Source organism: Lampris incognitus, chromosome 17, assembly GCF_029633865.1.
Source record: "Lampris incognitus isolate fLamInc1 chromosome 17, fLamInc1.hap2, whole genome shotgun sequence".
NCBI classification, from domain to species: Eukaryota; Metazoa; Chordata; class Actinopteri; order Lampriformes; family Lampridae; genus Lampris; species Lampris incognitus.
Window position 1 is genome coordinate 7,819,925 of NC_079227.1, and position 22,153 is coordinate 7,842,077.

Sequence of the window (22,153 nt, forward strand, 5' to 3'; positions counted from 1 at the left end):
CGAAACGGCGGTCATATTTTTCCACGCCTGACTTCCAGCATGATGTTTGATATAAACTGGTCGACTTGGTAGATGTTTATGTTTCTATAAGCCATTTAGGGCACTTGCTTAACTATTGTATAACCAGTTGTGTTATCCTTCCTCACCTTTTTTCAGAAGTTTTGTAGAAACATCGTAGACAGATTTAAACCAAAGTGAATGACCGTGTTTTTCACTCCCTGCTTTGTACCGTCAGATTTATTTATGTCACTGAGATCACTGTGATATAAATAGGTTGCAATCACACCTGTCAAATTACACACAAGTCACCATGTAATTTACTGTAGCCTTATACGCACTCCTTCATAAAAATACAGATTTGTTTAATTTTAGGAACAGCTGTTTTATTCATTATATCGGTCGGTTTGATTTTATACAAAATAAACAGTTATTCGTCTGATAAACCAATAGAGAATGGTTTTATGTCAAGACGGTAGTTAGCGTTTCACTTACACGAGTCTACAGTGTAAGAGTTAATATCAGATGGATAATTAGATTTAAACAACACTTCCTGTAAACTTAGGGTGAAAAAGGATTATCTGAGGATCACAGCTCATTTTACATTCAGTGGGGTTGACTGAGGAATGGGGGGTGGGGGTGACTGAGGAACTTTCCTACCTTCAGTATAAGACAATATAGCTGGTAAATGTGAGCTACATTCATTTTCAGTTTTTTAAACCCTAATGTGTCCAGGCTTTCATGAGTACTTTGTTGAACTTTTTAAATTACAGGGTGCTCGTTTCAACATTTTCCGAAAGGTGAAAACCTCTGTTGTTTCTGCACTAATAGACCCTGAAGAAGAGGTCCTTACAGGCCACCGTACCTCATCCAGTCTGGTTTTGAGTTTGTGCTCAGTGGGACAGTTTAAAAATGAGATGAGAGAATCAGGCGTCCGGGTAGCATAGCGGTCTACTCCGTTGCCTACCAAAACGGGGATCGTCTGTTCGAATCCCCGTGTTACCTACGGCATGGTCGGGCATCCCTACAGACACAATTGGCCGTGTCTGCGGGCGGGAAGCCAGATGTGGGTATGTGTCCTGGTTGCTGCACTAGCGCCTCCTCTGGTCGGTCAGGGCATCTGTTTTTGGGGGAGGGGAACTGTGGGGAATAGTGTGATCCTCCCATGCGCTACGTCCCCCTGGTGAAACTCTTCACTGTCAGGTGAAAAGAAGCGGCTTGCGACTCCACATGTATCGGAGGAGGCATGTGGTAGTCTGCAGCCCTCCCCGGGGGGGTGGAGCAGCAACCGGGACGGCTTGGAAGAGTGGGGTAATTGGCCAAGTATAATCGGGGAGAAAAAGGGGGTAAAAAAAAAAAAGAAGGGAGAATCAGAGCAGGTAAAACCTCCTCCCACGCAGTCTGGTCACTGTATTACCTGGAAGGTAAAGACTGTCCTGTAACAAGAATGCCACAAGTTTGATCCCCGCTGATGTGCCGCTGAGCAAAATACCAACCCTGTCCTAGTTAAGTGCATCAGTGAATTGTGGGAAATGTAAAACTGTTCATTGCATTCTCTTTGTATTAAAAAAAAAAAATCACGATGCCGTGCCGCCCCAGTCCTCAGGTGACGGGCAGCACCGGGTCTGAGAGGTGCCTCTGGATTTCGGTGAGGCCTGAGGGGAGGTCCAGGTTTCCGGGTAGAGAAGGGAACCGAAGGCCCCCACTCAGTTTGACGGCTGGCCGGAGAAGCCGCGGGGCCAGGCACTCGCGGGTCGCCGTCTCCGGCATAACAGATGTGTGCGTGGTGCCGACTGACGTTGGGTTGACGTGGACGCTGCTGGACAAAGACTCCTGGGACTTGGTGGGGAATTTGAGGTCCAGTTGGGCAGAGTTCTGTCGACAAAATCACATGAAGGGGATGTGTAAAATCAGCCATATTCAACCTAACATCCAACTAAACATCCAACCCTAACTGACAAATCAACCTCAGCTGATGAGAGGGAGATAAAACCAGACATGAGACACAAAAAAAAGAAGTAGATCCTCAGTGGTACATTAGAAAAACACTGCTACAAACGAGTAAGTTGTAGCCATAGCATTTCGCTTTAGAAAACATACAACCACGTCTTTAAGATTTTGGGCAATATTTTCACGCAAGGAATGAATGCAGCGCTAATTAAAACATTGTGGTCATCATTTACAGCTGTACCGATAAAAACTTGCTCCTGCAGTCAATTTCAAAAACCATGACATATCTACTTGCTGTGTCTCCACCACCTTCCTTTTTGAATTAGTTTGTCTTGTCCTGCTATTCAAAGCTCAGATTCAAATACGGATCACTACACATAGTACCATTTCAGACTCACCAACACCAAGAACCGTGTGAGTTTTTTGTAAAATGGACCTTCAGTATATGTTCAGGATCAGACGGTACCTGTACTGAGGGCCGTCCATCGGTCGGCAGGGGAGTGATGCTGTACATGGCGTGTATTCCCGGTGGCGCTCTGGAGCCATACAGGCCCGGCGAGTCGGTGGCGAGGGTGCCGGCGGAGACGGAGACGGTGCTGTATGCAGGGGGAACTGGGGCAATTTGTCTCTGGAGTAGCTGCAGGATGACGTTTATGTCAGCTGTCATACGGGTCTCCAGTCTAGGGGGGAGTTACAGAAAAGATCTGTTTATGATCATAGAAGAGCTTTTGTTTTTTGTTTTTTTTTTGAGGGTCACCAACATGTAACTCAATTAGGGATTAATACAAAATATTTTACAGACCTTATTTAAAGATGTTTGTTTCCAGGAAATATGGAGACCTGAGACATTTTTTTATGTAAATGACTCAAAGTCAAGTCTGGTCTGAACATGGAGACTTTAAATCAAAAGCTTTGAAATAACGTGCACAACCACATGCACATAGGTTTGGATACGAGTTAGGATTCAGTATTTCTCGGTTCTTGTTCGTCACTAAACACCGGTGTGTTTATGACTTCCTGTTTTGATTCAGAGGTTTTAAACACACCTGTTTAGCTGTGACTGTAACAATTCCAGCCGTGAGCCCAGCTCACTGGGCCTTTCCTCTGTGAGGGGGGGTGGGGGGTACGAATCCCGTACAGATGACGATCGCCAGGTTCGATTGGAGAGCCGCGCCGGCCGCTGGTTGGACCAGTACCGATACATTCCAGTCACGTTCAAAGATGACGCTGAAGGAACCAGGAATGAGAGGTTAGACTGGGGTCTTCACACATCATGCATTTATTTATTAAATGTCTTTTCCAAGTTATTCTATAAGATTGTTGTTTTTGTTTAAGTTATTGACATCTATGGTGATAATTGCCCTGCTGAAAAGAAAACATCAAAAACCAGTAGAGCGTAGTTTCTGATGATTTCAATGGTTCTATTAGAAATTGTATTTCTTTTTGATAGTATGTAATATTAGTCTATTGATATGTCTAATGGAAACCATCAGAGCTCATTGTGCGCTATTGAAAAACATCAGGGTCAGGTTAATGGTTTCTGATGGAAACCATTAAAACCATAAATTTAGTGTCCAAAATCCCACTCAAACCTGATGGTTTCGGTGGTTTCCTCTATGACTCGGGTTGGCATCAAGGGCTCTTAGTTTATTATGCGCTTACCAACAGAACTTTTTCTGTTATTCTGGATAACTCTACTTCCTCGATGGCTGTTGAGTTGTGGTATCCCTCATGGCTCAGTTCTAGGCCCTCTTCGGTTTTCTGTATATGCTGCCCCTTGGCCAGCTCATTCAAAATCACGATGTGTTTTACCATTTTTATGCTGACGACACTCAGTTATACATACCACTAAAACCCACAGATCCTAGCGCTCTAGCAAATCTCACAACTTGCCTCTTTTGAGATTAAATCCTGGATGTCTGAAAATTTTCTTGAATTTAATGATGATAAGTCTGAAGTCATTCTGTTCGGTCCCCCAAATTCCAACAGCCCTTTTGTTACTAATCTTGGTGGTCTGTCAGGTAGTCTCAAGCAGGCTGCTAGGAATCTTGGAATAATACCTGATGCTAATCTTGGTTTTGATAATCAAATCAAACATGTTATTCAGTCATGCTTCCTCCAGCTGAAGCTAATCTCCAAAATTAGGTCATTTTTCTCATTTGCTGATCTGTAAAAATTATTACATGCTTTTATCTATTCTCGGCTTGATTATCATAATACACTATATTCTGGTATCAGCAAGGGCTCCCTCCACTGTCTGCACTTGGTCCAAAATGCTGCTGCTCGGCTCATTACCGGGACAAAGAGGCATGACCATATCACGCCTGTGCTTGCCTCCATACACTGGCTCCCTGTTATATTTCCAATTGATTTTGAAATTTTATTGCTCACTTTTAAAGCCTTAAATGGTCCTGCTCCTACATACATTTTTGATTTATTGACCTGGTACATACCCTCTCAACCATTAAGATCTGCAGATGGAGCCCTGCTGGTTATTCCCAGGTTTCGGTTTGTCACAACGGGTGATTGGGCTTTTGCTGTTAGAGCCCCCACACTATGGAACTCTCTTCCTGTTGAACCAAGACTAACCAAGTCTCTATAGCTTATTTTAAATCTTGTCTTAAAACGTGTCTTTGTACGAAAGCTTTTACAAATGTTTGATATTTGTTTTTATTTATTTATACTGTTTTTATTTTTACTCTTACTTAGTTGGTCTTACTCTTATTTTTGCCTTGTCTGGTTTTATTTCTTTGTAAAGCACTTTGTAACATTGTTTGAGAAATGTGCTATATAAAATTATTATTATCAGAAACCATTATTATTATCAGAAACCATTAACATTTTTCTAATGGTTTCTGATGATTTTTTTCAGCAGTGTGGTTGGTAAGTCCTACCAAGCAGTATCAAAATGGACAATAACGAAAATCTTCAGTAGCCAACATGCAAATTCCACCTATGAAAACACCTGTGACCATCTATCAACTCTTCTACTGGTTCTACTGAAATAGAGCTAGTGTCTAAGCATTCAGACGACAGCAGAAATGAATGATCAACACATTAACTTTAATCCGTGAAGCTCAGCGACTAAGTGCAAGTAGACTTTGGTCATTAACTGACCAAATTTCCAGTCTTTTAGTGGTATTAATTTTAATGGTATGTGTGTGACGGCATTTCCGCTTTGAAGTGTATTTATTTAAAAAGTTTCATTAGATGTGATCATCTACCTTGGTGGGTTCTTTCCAGCGTGGCCTCCCTCTCCACTGAGCTGCCACCAGGGGGCAGCAGTCTCATCACAGAGGCGGAGGGGGAGTACTCCATCCTGCCTTCTTCTGGAGGGTACAGTTCTACTTTGTTACCCTGAACCAGGGGCTCGTTCAAGTCCTCGCTGGACTGGGAGCACTGGGATCCGCAGCTGCAGCAGTCGTCCCAGTGGGCTTGAGGGGCAGAGTTACCATTGCGAAATGACCGAACCGGATACGACTCGTCACGGTCCATCCCGTCTGAATGAAAGGTAGAAGAAGAAAACAACACAAACTTAAATTCAGTTCAATAATCGAGTTTACGAAACAGAACATAAACGGTGCAAAGGAAAAATACTGAAATGTTGGAAAACGCTTTCATATCCATTCATCACCCATCATTCACATCAACTAATCTGTGTCTTATGTTTAACAAAAAAAATTAATAAAATAATAATAAACGAATATATGAATAAATAAATAATAGATAATAAAATAGTGAAATAAATTTTTTTTAAAAAATCAGAATTTTTGTCTAAGGAGATGAACATAAAACATGTCAAGAGACTGTCTTCATCAGATTCCGCGGGACTTATTTTGGCCTAAGTGCGTTTTAAAGTAAAGTTAGAAATCTTGCCAGAAGTTTTGAAACAGATCTCAACTTTTAAAGTCTTTTCTAAAGCAATTCTAGGCTGAAATAGGTCTAAGTGTCGGCCCAATTTGAATTCATGCCCCCTAATTAATTATGTTTTGTCTTTGTAGTGATCTGTTTCAATCATTGTTATTTCTGATTTTAATTAGAGCTGATTACAATTGGGATAATGTAAATTTCATAGATCATGTGGACTTTTAATGCCCATCAAGGGACTAGTGTTGGAAATCAGCTTTGGCTTTATATGTGAAGCGCACTGGACAGTAAAAGTGCACTCGTCAATATTGTCTATACTTGTCCCTTACAAATGAATACTTGTGAAGACGCCAGTCTTCTCCATACAGATGTGTGCTGAGTGTGAAGCGTTTGATGGTAACCGAACATTATCATTTTCCACCCTGTCTCCCCGCCTGCCACCCAATGACTGCTGGGATAGGCTCCAGTATCCCCATGACCCTGAGAGCAGGATAAGCGGTTTGGATAATGGATGGATGGATGGAGGGAAATCGGACCTCCAACCCTAGCAGTGTTAGTGCCTTACTCTACCCACTGGGTAAAATGGGGAAAGTCTTTGTTGAACCAGTCCTGTGTTGGAGATGAGAGCTGGTTTCTGACCTGGTCTGATTCGGCAGTCCAGCGTGTGTCCTCTGTGTCTCGATCTGCTGCGAAGGCCGCAGTCATCACCAGAGTCCTCTGGTGTTTTTGTTGGAGGGACCTGAGCAGTGAGACCAACAAAGACAACAGCTGGTGAGCACAAACTAACTGAACAACACACGGACAAATCACCAAATATCGGCCCTGAAGTGTTTACTGTCTCATTCTGAATGTTCATCTTTAATTTTTGTCCTTCACCAGAAAACAATGTGGGTGCATGGTCTTACTTACTCTCTATAAGCACTCCTGGTGGAAAATTGGGCCGTTCACTTTCAACATTATTGCATTCAATACAAAATGCAATCCAGGCTAGAAAGGTGTTTTTAGGCTAGCTGAAATAAATCTTTCCAAAAACTAAAACAGAAAAACTTGGAAGTATCCATTTAGAAAACATCCATAATATCTGTCTGGTGATTTGTTGACGGACCCTCAGTTTCAGGGTTCATAAATCCCTTTGTTGATGTTGGTGGTAATACATTACTTCTCTCAGGTTGCAGGTGATCTCCAGGTTCCCCCAGAAGTTGTCTGCAAAGGCAGGGTAGATTTCCAGGACCTCCATCAGGTCGTCCCTCATGATGCGGTGCAGGTCGCAGTATGTGATGGCCTGCACGTCCGAGTTCGACTTCCCCGGCTCATCGTACAGGTGGATGGGTTCCCCGAAGATGTCGTTCTTATCTGAAAGAGGGTCATCATGTTTTGTGACGGGCGTGATATTTTGAAGTATGTCTTGAAAACATTTTCCACTAACCATCTCCAAATTTCTGTTGGAGCAAAGATAACAAACATGAGACATAATGTTTAATCTGACCCTACCGTAAGCCATTAACATTAAATCATAGCTGCACTAAGATATAAGTCCTCCTTACCCAAACCCGGGTCCACATTCTGCCCAAACACTGTTCATCAGTGCATTCTCATACACATGTATATGTACTTGGCCCTTGTGTTCGACCCTCAACACACAAACACACACACTTTCTCTTATTGTATGTGTTGCCAAATGTGTGCAGTCTTATGTATGATGCGTTCTGACTAAAGAAATAAAGTTTATTTGATTGATTTGTTTTTGATCCTTTACCCAGTATGGCGACCACCACATCGTCCCTGATGACCTGGATGGACCCTCTGGAGATGAAGAATAGAGAGTCTAGGATGTCTCCACAGTGGATCAGGGTGTCCCCGGGGGGGGAGTGGACTGTCTTAAACCTAATAGACAAGGCCCGCAGACACGCCTGACTGCCCCCCCGAAATGCTGCACAGTTCTGCAGCAGAGATCGGTTTAGGTGCAGACAAATGTCAGCCTGCAAGCACTCCGGAAATCCCTTCAGAACCTAAAAGATCAATATTTTAAAAAAAGATCAATCAATCATTCTTTTCAACTGATGGTTGAAAATACCTCCTTGAGCAGCTTAGTGGAATTGATGTCTAAGATGCAGGAGGAGGAGTTCATATTGGAGCCTGTACTCTCTAACACTGAAATTGTAATTGGTTGAAACTGGGTAAAAGAGGCAGAATTAATATGGGGAGTGGAACAAATGCGAGAGCCTGGCTGGATTTGGGACCTGATATTCTCCACCTTATTTACAAAATGAGTGAGAACATCAGGTTCAAAAAGAGAAGTGGAGGGACCATTAATAACAGAATCAATTGCCCTAAAGAGAACTTTGGGATTGTCATTACGCCTTAATATTAGTTCAGAGAAGTACGCTGATCTCGCATCCATAACTACCTTCTGGTAAATTTACAATTGGCTTTTGAGGGTGTTATGTGCGGACTTGTTGACCTTCCATTGTCATTCTGATTTTCTACAGAGTCTTCTAAGGGCATGAGTGTGATCATTCAGCCAAGGGGGGAATTTGATTTTTGTTTCCTAGTTTTAAACGGTGCAATTTGGTTGATAAAATTGTACCATCCAAACTGGTGTTGAAACACAGAGGTCTTGGTCTGGGCAGCTCTATCTGGCTAGCTATAACTCTATCTTGGCTATTTGATTTCCTGACAGGCAGACCCCAGACTGTGAGAATAGGCAAAAAATACTCGTCTACATTAGCTCTTAGAACAGGCGTGCCTCAGGGCTGCTGTCTCAGTCCCCTATTTTACAAACCGTTTACACACGACTGTGTTGCCAAATCAGCATCATTAAATTCGCAGATGACACCACAGTGATTGGATAATAAGTGACAGTGATGAGAGGGGCTATAGGAGGGAAGTCGAAGATTTAACCGTTTGTGGCCTTTGTTCTTGCGTCTTTTGTATTAAGGCAGAGAGAGCCAGAGCACAAGAATTTCATTGTATCCTACACATGACAAAAAAGTTGAACTTGAACAGTATTGCTGACCCTGCCTCCTCTCTTGACAGAAACTATGGCTGCTCAATTAGAAGCTACATTGCTCAAAATGTGGGTTGGTTGTTCCAGATGTGATATTATACCAAGGGGCAATTCTGAATGCCTTGTTTAAATGGTACTATATTTCATGGTGAAATATAGATGTTTTCAGGTCTCCGCACTGACAGCAAAATCCACCCCAGGACTAGACAAATATTGTTTTCCATAATTCCCCCCCCCCCACCCACCCACCCCTTTACAACCCTTGTACAAACATAAAGTAATAGTATATGCGCTGGAGAAACAGTCCTGCTTACAGCGTTCATGTCGATGCCATTGGTGTAGGACCAGGCGTGCTGGAAGTACTCCTCCAGCCGCTGACGGAGGCCACCGGGGATTTGGTGGAATCGGATAAACTCCTTCACGCGCAGCATCTGGGTGTGGTAGCGGGTGGTGCCAGAGTACAGCCGCTGGATAATGGCTGACACATTCCCAAATATGCTGGCGTACATGAGCGCTTAGTACAGAGGAGGAACAAAAGTCAACAATGAAATACGACTTCATAAACCCTGCTTTAATAAGTTCCATATAAACAGTTATAATTCATATTATTGCATTAACATCGACACTTCCCAAGTCAATACATCTTTGTGTCTCAGGATAAAAAGAGGGGCTTGGAAAAACTGATAAAGCCTGTTTCTGGGAGTGCCACCTCTGGGTGTGGTTTGGGCTTTACTGTGGTACAGCAAGATGCAGGAGTGGCTCAGCTGCCTGATGGGGAACACCTGTCTCTATTCAACCTGTCTGTCTGTGTATATATCTCTGTGTTTGAGCAGGGAAAGAAGCTATGGACTGAACAGGGCTTTGGACCGTGCGGTGAGACTGGAAATATAGAAAGTAAGTTGGCACTGGAGCTGTTTAAACACCTGGGAAACGAGAGTATGAATGATTTGACTTTGTTGTAGAGGGAATAATGAGGCATGTTTATAATAAAACCACCAGATTACTGGTTTCACTTCATGCTGCTCCTTAACCATCTCTTGCACTACCCTGTCTGTGAAAAAGGAGATTGGAGAACTCACAGCCAATGACCATGACGCAGATGGAGAAGATCTTCTCGGAGTTGGTGTTGGGGGAGACATTTCCGAAGCCCACGCTGGTCAGGCTGCTGAAGGTGAAGTACAGTGCTGTCACATACTTGTCCTTGATGGACGGACCAGATTTGGAGTCGCTGTCATTGTAAGCTTTGCCCAGTTGTTCCGCCAGGTTGTCCAGCCAGCCCGTCTCAGTGTACGGCCTCTCCACAAAGCCGATGGCGTACCAGATACATGCCAGCCAGTGGGCGATGAGAACAAAGGTGCACATTAACAAGAAGAGGACGGCAGCCCCATACTCAGAATAGCGGTCCAACTTTCGGGCCACACGGACCAGACGTAGCAAGCGGGCCGTCTTCAACAGACCGATCAACGTCGCCATCTTCGGTGTCCATGTGGGAAACACAAGAGAGTAGCAGGTAGGAGGAAATAAGTTGTTTTTATAGGGTTGAAATAAGTGGGGGGGGGGGTTATAAAGCACAGTTGGAGTCAAATGTAAAACTCAGAACACACTGAAATAAAGAATGCAACTAAAGTGGATCTTGGGGTTTTAGAATCACAGTTGATAAATGATTTCAATTCCTTTTATTTGTTGTTCTTAATTGTTGCCGATTGTTTGGTGCAATACGGTAAGTTATTTCTATTCAAACTACAAGATGGTTAACTCTTATTTAAAACATACTATATGTAAAATTTCCACTGTCCTGAGCCATAATGACTCGCAAATATCATAGCACTCACAGCAAATTGCTATCTACTCAAGGATGTTCGATGATGGTTGATGTCAGCATGCTGTGTATTCACTACCTCTATATTTGAATTAGTTTGCCTTGTCTGTTTGGATTTGTTGTTGTTGCGGGTGTTGTTGTTATTTACAACATTTAAGAGGGCAGCATTCAAGTAGAGTTAGTATTTGAAATGGGAAACAGACAGATCATGATAATGGAGATGGACAGAAAATAGAATTTTAATGATGGCATTAGACAAGGGTGTCCTGTCTGTTCAGCACTTTAAGAGGAGACATTGACATCAGAGCAGTGAAATTCTAACCTCGTCAGACCCGGATCTGAATATGAGGAGGTCAAACGGTATGGCAGCAAACAGATCGATGGGGAACCACCCTTTGATGTAATGTTTGGCGATGTGGCTCGGCTGGGTGACCACCTCATCGTTGAGGTTCACGTAGGTGGTCCGGAAATTGATGATGATGTCCACAATGAACAGGACATCCACCATCAGATCCACCATGTTTAGAGGGTCACATGTGTAGCCGCAGCTCCTCTGATGGATATCCCCGTGTTCGTCCAGCAGGAAAGCGGCCGAGTAGGGCGTGAAAACGGCGGTGTAGAGGACCAGCAGGAGGATGATCCAGTCCCAGAAAGCCTTGAAGGGGCTGTAGTGAAGTAAGATCAGCCATGTTGTCTCTGGAACCTGGAGTTTCCATTCAGGAAGGACGTCAGACTCCAAGGAGAGGACCTAAGGAATGAGGGAGACGATATCTGAGGAACATTAATCTGCACATTGGAAGCATCTCAATACTGGTCATCGCTAAGGTTTTGTAATCTTAAAAGTGGTTTTCAAAATCTGAAAATGTTCTGAGACATCCGGCCCCTACCTACATTGTGGAACTTGAACCTCAGAAAGGAACCTACTGACTATCCTGCAGTCTAGATCAGTGGTTCCATGGCCGGTGCTGGGGGCAGGCCAGGCTGGGCTGTGCCCGTTTATTTGAACTCCTTGCCCACTGATGGTGGCCTTGCCCTCACATATAAATTTATTTGTGATCGATGTCATTTTTGACCTGCCGCAGTATCGCATCGCTTGGCTTGAGTTTTGAATTAAGTTGGCAGGTGGAACTGGTTAAAAGTACAGGAACAGAAGAAGACTAGACTGCCACTTCATCGATACTATTGCAATTGGGCTAACAAAACGGACATCAGAAATTTGTTTAAAAAAAAAGAAGCCTATATCAACCAGCACATCAGCGCCCTCGCTCTCCGTACCACTAGTGCTGCCACCAGCCTGTCAGCCCTCCACCTTGCTTGATGCTACAACATCGCTGGTGCCACAACCAGCAATGCCGGCCTTCCGCCGGAGCACAACATCGCTGGCACATTGGCGCCACAACCAGGAACATCAGCCTTCCGGAGCTCAGCTTCAACAACAGCTGCTCGCTCCTGCTGCTGACCGGATTGGACAAGAGCAAGCACCCCCGCAGCGATCAGTAGCCCCAGAGGACCGCGGTGATAATACGCCCAACCAGGTAAAACTGGATGTTTCCAACTGGAATGGTTTCAGGGATGAAACAGACTTTTGCAGCTGCATGGCACAACAACGGATCCTGGCTGGAATATTCAGCTAAAGCTGATGCAGCCTTTTGTTTCTGTGCCGCAAATTTCACGGGGGGGGGGGATGCTGGAGTGTGTTGTTGTTGTATAACAATAAAGGTAATAATAACATAATTATAAAATGCTTTTCATTAACAAAAACTTTGGCGTGCTGTGTAGTCCAGCAGTGCACATGCAGTGGTGCTGTTGTTGCTACTTTGCAGTTGGCGTGGTGATTTTGTGTGCCCCCTCACGAAAATCAAGTGCCCATCCTATTCATTTGCTCGAGCAGCAGATCTGCAGTGGTTTTCAATCAGGTCCTCGGATACAGTACCAACAGTACTGCTGGTTTTCTATTGCGTCAGGTAGTTCATTACATTCAACCGTTCCAGGTATCCCAGCCTCCAATCAAGGAGGTTTTAGACCAGGAACAATGGGTGAATCTAATGAACTACCTGGCAAAACAGAAAACCAGCAGTACTATTGGTACTGCACCTGAGGACCTGGTTGAGAACAACTGGTCTGGTCGAGACAAAACGTGACCCATCTTTTGCCATCAAAGCCTCAAGACATTGAAACACATTTCTTGAGATAACTTCAGGCTCATTAAATCAGTAAGCGTCTAAAACACTTCTTATAGGGGGCGTCCGGGTGGCATGGCAGTCTATTCCGTTGCCTACCTACCAACATGGGGATCGCCAGTTCGAATCCGCATGTTACCTCTGGCTTGGTAGGGCGTCCCTACAGACACAATTGGCTTTGTCTGCGGGTGGGAAGCCGGATATGGGTATGTATCCTGGTCGCTGCACTAGCGCCTCCTTTGGTCGGGCGGAGCACCTGTTCGGGGACAGGGGTGAACTTGGGGGGTATAGTGTGATCCTCCCATGCACTACGTCCCCCCCGGGTGAAACTCCTCACTGTCAGGTGAGAAGAAGCGGCCGGCGACTCCACATGTATCGGAGGGGGCATGTGGTAGTCTGCAGCCCTCCCCCAGATCGGCAGAGGAGGTGGAGGAGCGACTGGGACGGTTCGGAAGAGTGGGTAGCTGGCCAAGTACAGTTGGGAAGAAAAAAGGGGGGGGGACCCCCCAAAAATAAAACACTTCTTAAAACACTTTTATAGACTTAAAAAGAAAAACAAATGATGAAAAACATCTAACAATTTCAAGTTTGTCAAGCTGCTTTCAACAGCGTTAATTGATTCGTAGTCACTGATTTGTGTTGTCTCTGCTGTGACAGTGTAAATCTAACGCTCATTGATTTGTGGGACTGGAAGTGACATTGATGAGCTGTGCCCTTCGCTAGAAGTAGAAACAGTTTCCCCTCTAGAGAGATGAGCGCTCCGGTCTCTGGATTTTTCCAAGAGCACTCAAAATGTGCTATAGAAACCAGTATAAAAACACAACTAGCACTTTTTTAACCAGGTTTGTTGAGGACACATGGCCTCAGTCTACTAAATCCTGATCCAGCAAAGTCCTTACTTGGCTGTGCTTCACATATATCACACCGTCCCTGGTTTTCCCTTTAAGGTTTGCCAGTTTTCCCCAATTTTTACATAATAAACTAAACAGCTTGACCAAACCTGTTGTTGGTCCGTGAAAGATGTCCGACTGGGCAGAATTTCCCTCTGCTGGTCATCGCTTTAAAGATGAGGTAAAGGCAATTTGTTTTTTAAGTTGTTTGTCAAGTGTTAAAGGATTGCGTGCCCATAAAGGCGCCCGAGCTCTCATTGAACTTGTAAAACTATCTGGGACGAAATTGTGATTTAAGCCAATACAAATAAATCCAACTTGACTAATCCTGACCATTCTGCACACAAAACGCCAACAATTATAAACCACCATCTGTCAGAGATCTGATTCTTCTCTGAACCAATAAGAGCCTACACACCTTTCTGGAAGTCTGACTCGTGGCCGTGGCACGCTGACCTGGGAGATCCAATGAATCCTTGATCATCCTGTCTTTGACTGTCCGTGGACGAAAGGCTTGGGAGGCCATTCTCCATGAATCTTACTTCCATAATTTACAGATCGTATGAGCAGACTGGGATGGTGCGACGGCGTTATCTTGCTGTTCTCGGCGGTCTAGGAGAGACTGAGTGCGGATGACTGTGGTGATGAGCTAGACACCACGGTCACATAACTGAGTTGGTTCTCTGCCAACAGCCTTGCGCTCCTGCTCGAGCGCTCGATAGGGCGATGGCTGACCCTGGGGCCTCCATGGAGCACCCTGATGCCTCACCAGACCAAGACGGGTGTGAAATAAAGGCAACGATACTTCAGTGAAGCACTTTTTGGGAGCAAGGTCAGAGGTCAACACCGCTTCCTCACTCTTATTATACGCCCTCCTGGTCACACAGAAGAGTTGATGCAACAGATCGGAACCCGGGGCCCCAGCATTGCCTGCAGATTCAGAACGACATACCGCTCATATGGAGGAAGTGATCTATCCACGGACTGCTTTTCTTTTCTTTTAGATACTGAGCACCTCATGAACCCGGCTTCACCCACTCACGCCCCGACATTTAAGCTGTTTCTCATTCCCTTATTCCCTATTCCCTTTATAGAAAACATTCAATAACATGCTCTACAGGGAGTGATAAACGGAGATTTCGGAGACTACCGAATCATCACTTCGCATCCTCTCGTCCCGCCGCGCTGTATTTGACAGCGAAAAGAGCACGAAGAGATGAAGCACTGTAGGATTTTTAGCATACAGTAGCGTTGTACACTAGGTTTTCTGTTGCACTGTGGGAATTTTTGAGAAGCATTAAATAATGAGTAAACTTTACAGTTGGAATTCTCTCTTATCCTCTCCCTGGTATTCTGTCACTACAGGCTCTACTTTATCGATCTAAGCGCATGGTCTAAAGCACATGGCGTAAGTGCATTTAGGGCACGTCCAAATCCACTTCTGCTGGTTTAGTGGTGGATGATCTGAGCACGAAGTCAGACATGTGGTTAATTAATCACAGGTGTGTTTTGGACGTGAAGTCAACCAATCAGTGTCCTCTCACATTCCCTTTAAAAGCCAGGTGCGCTTGCACCTTGGCGGATTGCTGTTATAATGGTGGATCGCACGTTGGGTACCTGCCTATGTAGGCACATATTACTGTCTTAATAATCCATCCATCCATCATCTGAACCGCTTATCCTGCTCTCAGGGTCGCGGGGATGCTGGAGCCTATCCCAGCAGTCATTGGACGGCAGGCAGGGAGACACCCTGGACAGACCGCCAGGCCATCACAGGGTCCACACACACACACATTCACACCTAGGGACAGTTGAGTACGGCCGATTCACCTGACCCACATGTCTTTGGACTGTAGGAGGAAACCGGAGCCCCCGGGGGAAACCCACGCAGACATGGGGAGAACATGCAAACTCCATGCAGAGGAGGACCCGTGACGACCCACCAAGGCTGGACTACCCTGGGTCTCGAACCAGGACCTTCTTGCTGTGAGGCGACCGCGCTAACCACTGAGCCACCTAGTCGCCCTATCTTAATAATATGCCCTTAAAATAACAATAAAATACTGCGCCATTTACTTAAGACCAGGATTTTGTTGGTCAATGGCGCAAAACTTTCTGCTGCCTCCAGACAGCAATGCGCCTGACCACACCTCATTTTAAGACCAACTTGCCCATGGGCGCTCAGATGGGCGTGAGTACATTTGCTATTTTTATTTTTTGCTGGATGGAAAAATGACGACTGCGTCCATCTGAAACTAGCAAAGACACTTGCGTTGCGCCGGGTTAAAGGGCTGTCCACAGCAAGAATAACCATAACGATAACTATCAATAAATCGTTTTAAAAATCGTTCCAACTGAAGTGGGTGGCGCAGTCCACACCACAACTATGATGACTACAGACGGTGGCAAACGATATCGTTGGCACCACTTTCACAGCGATTTGATCTACAATAGAAACACTGACGGCCAATGGAAATCTGTCCGGATTTACAAGGTGCCACGTTCAACATGGCAGACGACATTGTGGGAAGACTCATACGCACTGCTGACTGATAAAACTCTTTTTAATGGCAGCTCCCGTGCCCCATACGCCGCATGACCCCGGGAGTGCTCTTTTATTTATACACCGGCCAGAACAGACAACACAACGATGTCCCCCTCGATATCGCAACTGGCGACATCAGTCTAAGTTATGGTCCTAAGGTCAGTCAGTCAGTAACAGTCTTCTACACAGTCCGAGTCAAACCCCCAAACAAACAACATAATAACCACAACATTTAAACACACAAGTCAACAATTTCAACTAACGCCAACAGTCCCATGAGCCCCTCCGCTTCCCCAGGCCAGAGCCACTGACAGTCGGAGTGACCGCCTCCCCCGGTCGCTCCATAGCCCCCACCTGAGGGGTCATTGGTCCCCGACGACCCCATCACTCAACACATAGTCCCTCAATGGTCCAGGGTGTCACCACTGGTGAACAGACTGCCCAAAGCACCGTGTGTCACAAGCCCTCTTCTGCCGCAATTTGGAGTCAGCCTGGGCCCGGCGGGTGCAGGAGTCGCAGCAGTGCACGTGCAGCTCCACGTCTCATCGACAGCTAGGCCAGTAGAAACGCCCCCTGAGGCGGTGCAGGGTCTTGGCATTCCTGTAGTGCCCCGCCCCCACCGAACCATGGACCATCTGGAGAATCTGGGCACGCAGCACACGGGGCACTAATAGCTGCAGGAGGCCACTCCCTCGTCTGGGAGTTTGCCGCCTCCAGTACGCCAACCTGTTGTGCAGCTCGATGTTGCCCCATTGAGAGTGGTAGGTCTTTACCTCGGGCCCCAGCAGTGACACCTCTGTACACTCAGGACACTGCCCCATCTCCAGCCAACCCCTCACCAGTGCCAGGCTCATGTCTACCTCCTGCTGCTGCCTCAGTTGCTGCGTGGTCAATGGGAATGACCTCTCCTTGTTGCTGGTGGTCTGGATGGCCGCCACCGTCGGCATCATCTGGCTCCGTTCCTCCCACCACTGGCAGCAGCGGCTCTCCAATGCTGCACCAGGGCTCTATACCTGCTGAGTGGTGGCTGCTCGGCGACTCCCTCACCGGTCCCTGAGCCTGCTCCTCCCCCAGCCGGACTAGAGTACCACGGTCTTCATGCAAGGGTGATGTTTGCCTCCGACACACTAACACGGGCTCCCCAGCAGGTTCAGGCTGATGATGCATGGGTCCCGGATGTTAGCAAGCCAGAACTCGTGTGTTACTTCCTGGTCGCCAGCCTGGTCTCGCAGTGACCTCTTCCCTCTCATGCAAGCCTTCTCCCCTGTCACCATCATCAGCTGGGTATTGGTTGGTGGCCATGCCACTGAGAGGGGACCGGTGGTGCCCGGGAGGATGCCAGGTCACACCAGGGAAATGGTAGACCCCGTGTCTACCAGGGCTCTGCAGAATTGACCATCAAGTTGGCAGTCCAAATACAGCCCTTTGGTGTGACCTAGATGGCCTACCAGTGTGCATCGGCCTTGAAGGGGGGCTGGAGACTGGAGTGGCAGTTCCCTCACTAGGCCACTCCATCGTTATTTCCCTGCCGGCCGGTTGACTCCGGCTTTTGGTGCCGGTGCTGGGCAGTCGTGGGCCATGTATCCAGGCTCGTCACATCAGTAACAGCAGTCAGTCGGCCAGGGTGGACGTCACCTGGATGTTGGAGGCCATTGCTGAGACTGCTGTTTTGGAAGCCAAACTTGGTAGACCTCTCTACCTCTTCCTTCTCATAATCGTCGGCCAACTTGACATGCGGTCGGAGAGTGGGGGCCTTCTATGCACAGTATCTCTATGCACAGTATCTCTCCTGCTCACTAGGGGGTGATCGGTGGCGGCGGGCAGCATGCGCTCCCCGGTATTGGCCCTCCTGGCCTGTTGGGGGTGGTGGGGCCAGGGTGCACCGGAGCCACGGACTGGAAAACTTTCATCTCTGGTGGGCTCCATCTTTTGCCACACCACGTTTTCTAAACGCCGACGAGTCTGCTCAGTGTCCCGCTCCAGTCTCTTGATCTCCCTCTCCATTCTTCAGCTCAATCCCACTTCTGACACAAATGTGGCGAGCCGGCATGGAACGAGTCAAGAGGCAGAGATCTCTTTTCAATGGCAGCTCCTGTCCCCCATACACCACACGACCCCGGGAGTGCTCTTTTATTTACACACCGGCCAGAACAGACAACAACACAACGATGTCCCCCTTAATGTCGCAACTGGCGACATCAGCCTAAGTCATGATCCTAAGGTCAGTCGGTCAGTAACAGTCCTCTACGCAGTCCGAGTCAAACCCCCAAACACACAATTTCAACTAACACCATTAGTCCCTGTGCTCCCCCAGCATGGAGCCGCCCCGACAGTCAAAGCAACCCCCCCCCTCGTTGCTACAGTATGAATAAAAATGTGTCTTCAAAAGGACAACTCTCATAACAGAGTGTTGGATTCTCCTAACTCCTCTCGTCTTTGAAGGGTTTCATGAACCCATACCCTTCTGGCTTTCTCTTTCTTTCTCTTGTGCAACGTACAACAGTAACAGGTCATCAATATCCATTTTCCTGAGCTGCCGACACAGCTGGAGGGCGCAGCGCATGCTTTGCGTCACTGTTTACACAATGTTATCATTCATCCATCAGTGCGGCTGCTCACATCGTTATCGTGATAGCTATCGGTCTTGGTGTGGACGGCCTGTAAGGTAGAGCCCTCGGTATTGCCCACGTGATTTCATTCGAGGTAGGATTTCACAGAAACGCCATCAACAGAGACATCAACAGAGACGTAAGTGAGATGTCCTCCGTCACCTTTAACTTGCTCACACAATTCAATCTGTTGATCAAAGTTTTTATGTGCTACTGGTGTGTCAGGTTTCTGGGTTGTCGGTTAGCTAAAAGCAATATTCAGACAAGCTAACGTTACCTCTGTTGAACCGGCGCAAAAGCATCTATTCTACAATGTAAATGTGAAGCATCCAGAAATAAATAATACGTAATGTTGGCTAATCAGTTGAAAATGTGCTGTTAATACCGGGACTACTTCCAATTACAAACTTAACACAACGGCCCGTCTCGTTCTGTTCACAACAAAGTCACACAACAGTTGAGGTTTGCGCCTATGACATTTTCCTTGTTTGTTTTTTTTTAAATCTTGCATTAGCTCGTTTATTATTTCTATGATTTAAACACCTTGTTCCCCGCATGCTCATGGCATCAGCATCACTACCAAGAAACGGGAATAGACTTTCATGTCGCCATTCGAAACCCAAAGTGTTACCAAACAGACCCATCAAACTGGAGGTACCTGTGGATACTGATATCACACAGGCGAGCATTACACTCGAACACTGAACTGAAATTTGAAGGCAATTAAGTCAAATAAATCCCCATATTCACAGATTCTTTCCTTCCCCTACAAAAATAGGTTTTGAAACCCACTTCTTAAGACCCCCAATGCCCCATAGGCCATAAAAGAACCTGAAAAGACACATGGTGCAAGACTAAGAGCCTCAGGTGCTGGACGATATCGAAAACGTTTATGCAATAATCATTTGGAAATTTTAAGATATCTATAGATCACCATATCTACTCAAATATGCAAAACATCATGTTTAAGAATCCAGCTGAGGCCCTTTGCGTTGAACTGTTGGTGAAGTATCATATGAAACCAAAACTCCCTTAAATATTTCTGACCTCATTTTGTAAGAAATTTTAGGTAATAAAAACTCATTATCATTTTTTTTCTTCCTTTTTCTCCCCAAATGTATCCGGCTAATTACCCCACCCTTCTTAGTTGTTCCGGTCGCTGCTTCATCCCCTCTGCTGATCCAGGGAGGGCTGCAGACTACCACATGCCTCCTCCGATACATGTGGAGTCGCCAGCTGCTTCTTTTCACCTGACAGTGAGGAGTTTCGCCAGGAGGACCTAGTGCATGGGAGGATCACACTGTTCTCCCTCCCCCCTCAACAGGCACCCCGACCGACCAGAGGAGGCGCTAGTGCAGCGACTAGGACACATACCCACATCCGGCTTCCCACCCGCAGACACGGCCAATTGTGTCTGTAGGGACGCCGACCAAGCCGGACACGGGGATTCGAACCGGCGAGCCCGGTGTTGGTAGGCAACGGAATAGACTGCTACGCTACCCCGGATGCCCCGAATCTCATTATAATTTTGATGACATTGTCTACTATGATGTGAAAATATCTGAATTTCATCGTGATTACGATACCACTGAAAGATGATAAACAATGTGGTCTAATTATTGCCCCAGCCCAGGCCTTGGGGCTGTTGGGTCCGATCCGGTACCTGTGTAACCTTCTCTGTGACGTGCTGCGTGCGGTCTTTTACTTTGGAGGAACTGAGTAGCTCCACCCGTGGAGTCGGTGGGGTCTTGGAGGTTTGTCCTCCCTTACTCTTCATAATTTCCAAATCGGACATGGAGCACCGCTGGTCTGTGGGTGGAGGAAGAAGGAAGTTTAGGTTGCTGGGGACTAACCAATTCACCAGTTCAATACCAGTTTCTGAACATTTTGTTTGTGTATACTGGGACTACAGATATAGTGGTACAAATTGTACCTGTATTGTGTACTTGTTTACTTGTTAGTGTTTATTTCATTGGCTGTCATTTATTCCTTCGAAAACTAAAATGATGTATGATAATCCATGTTTTTGCTATTAACAAAAGATTAATTTATGTGGTGCACACAAATAGTAGTTAGTAGTTGGCCATGTGGCCGTGTAACCACAAGGTTAAAATACTCGAGCTCAGCACGGATCATTTTAAAGTTGGACTGAAGTCAGCAATCAGACTTAACTTTTCATGTGTAAAGTCTTGAACATGGCATCACAAAACATCCAGCATCTAATTCTGTGTTTGAAAACCTTGTTATCCATAACTGTTTTCAGTTGTCTCAAAAACTATGAGGGAGTGGTGAAGTCCTCATTAATATTCAAGAGCTGACCTTTGAGTGACAAGTAGGGGTGGGGTTTCACATCTTGATGATCTGACCTTATAAGTATGTAAATAGTTTCTGATGACACCGTTAGCATCAGAGAGAAAAAAAGACCTGAGAAGCAGAACTAGGGGGAGCTCTTGAAAACAGAAAAATACAAACCCTGAATTCTACCGTTTATACTTGTACAATTTCTCTCGGTTGCAAAAGTACAAAATTCATGACGACTTAAGTAATTTGTAATGTTGGACGCGATCAGCGTTTTGATGTCGGTCTGAATTTGAATGAGATTTTAAGAAACGCAAATCATTCTTATCTCGTGTCAGAAAATATCGGATAAAAGACAAAAAGACATTGTGTTAGCGTCTGGTCGAAGCCGTGTTTTAGTCACTCGGAGGCCCATCGCGCTGTGTGTCCTGAAACACTGAGTGCCTCGGGTCACAAGCTGGAGGAGTCACTCCTATAAATCCACTGCGCAGAAAAAGCTGTCCTCACCAGCAGGTCAACTCTGGGTAAAAATAACATGTCATACCTGATTTGAAATCCTCAGTCAGAGCTCGCTGGACCTCAACCGCTGGGCACACGTGATGCTGATTTCCATCCTTCAGAGTATTTTCTGAGTCCAAAATAATTCACCCTCCTGTCTCAGGGCTAGTGTTTAGTTAGGGTGAACAATTCTTCCTGTGTTCTCGGTGTGTTGACAGAGACCTCGGGGTTGTGTCCTACACACCGGATCAGGCCTGTGGACTGGGCATCGGCTAGCATGCCACAACAAAACATTCGGCATCTCCGGGAACAGATCAATGCTATGCTATAGCTGCCAGGCCCTGGCAGGAAAATCAATGGGGAAAAAATCATTGGCAGAGGAAATAGCTCCATGTCAATGCATCCTGGTAGAGTCAAATTGGCATTTTAGTTTTCCTATGCAGTGTATATGTTGTTACTGTAACAGGCTAGTGAGAAAATGGCATAGCAACCG

The 22,153-nt window shown here is 45.9% G+C and overlaps 1 protein-coding gene across 1 annotated transcript; it reads right to left on the reverse strand.

The window, feature by feature from the left end:
- Positions 1-5: 5 nt before the first annotated feature.
- LOC130127378 (potassium voltage-gated channel subfamily H member 6-like) lies at positions 6-21,800 on the reverse strand. Its single transcript, XM_056297003.1, has 12 exons — positions 21,707-21,800; positions 20,528-20,673; positions 10,963-11,388; positions 9,901-10,294; positions 9,136-9,335; positions 7,571-7,823; positions 6,974-7,167; positions 6,454-6,553; positions 5,172-5,447; positions 2,994-3,174; positions 2,414-2,627; positions 6-1,872 (listed from the first exon to the last, which is right to left on the reverse strand). The coding sequence occupies exons 2-12, from the start codon at positions 20,657-20,659 to the stop codon at positions 1,600-1,602; spliced, it is 2,643 nt and encodes an 880-aa protein (XP_056152978.1). The 5' UTR covers positions 20,660-20,673; positions 21,707-21,800; the 3' UTR covers positions 6-1,599.
- Positions 21,801-22,153: the final 353 nt, after the last annotated feature.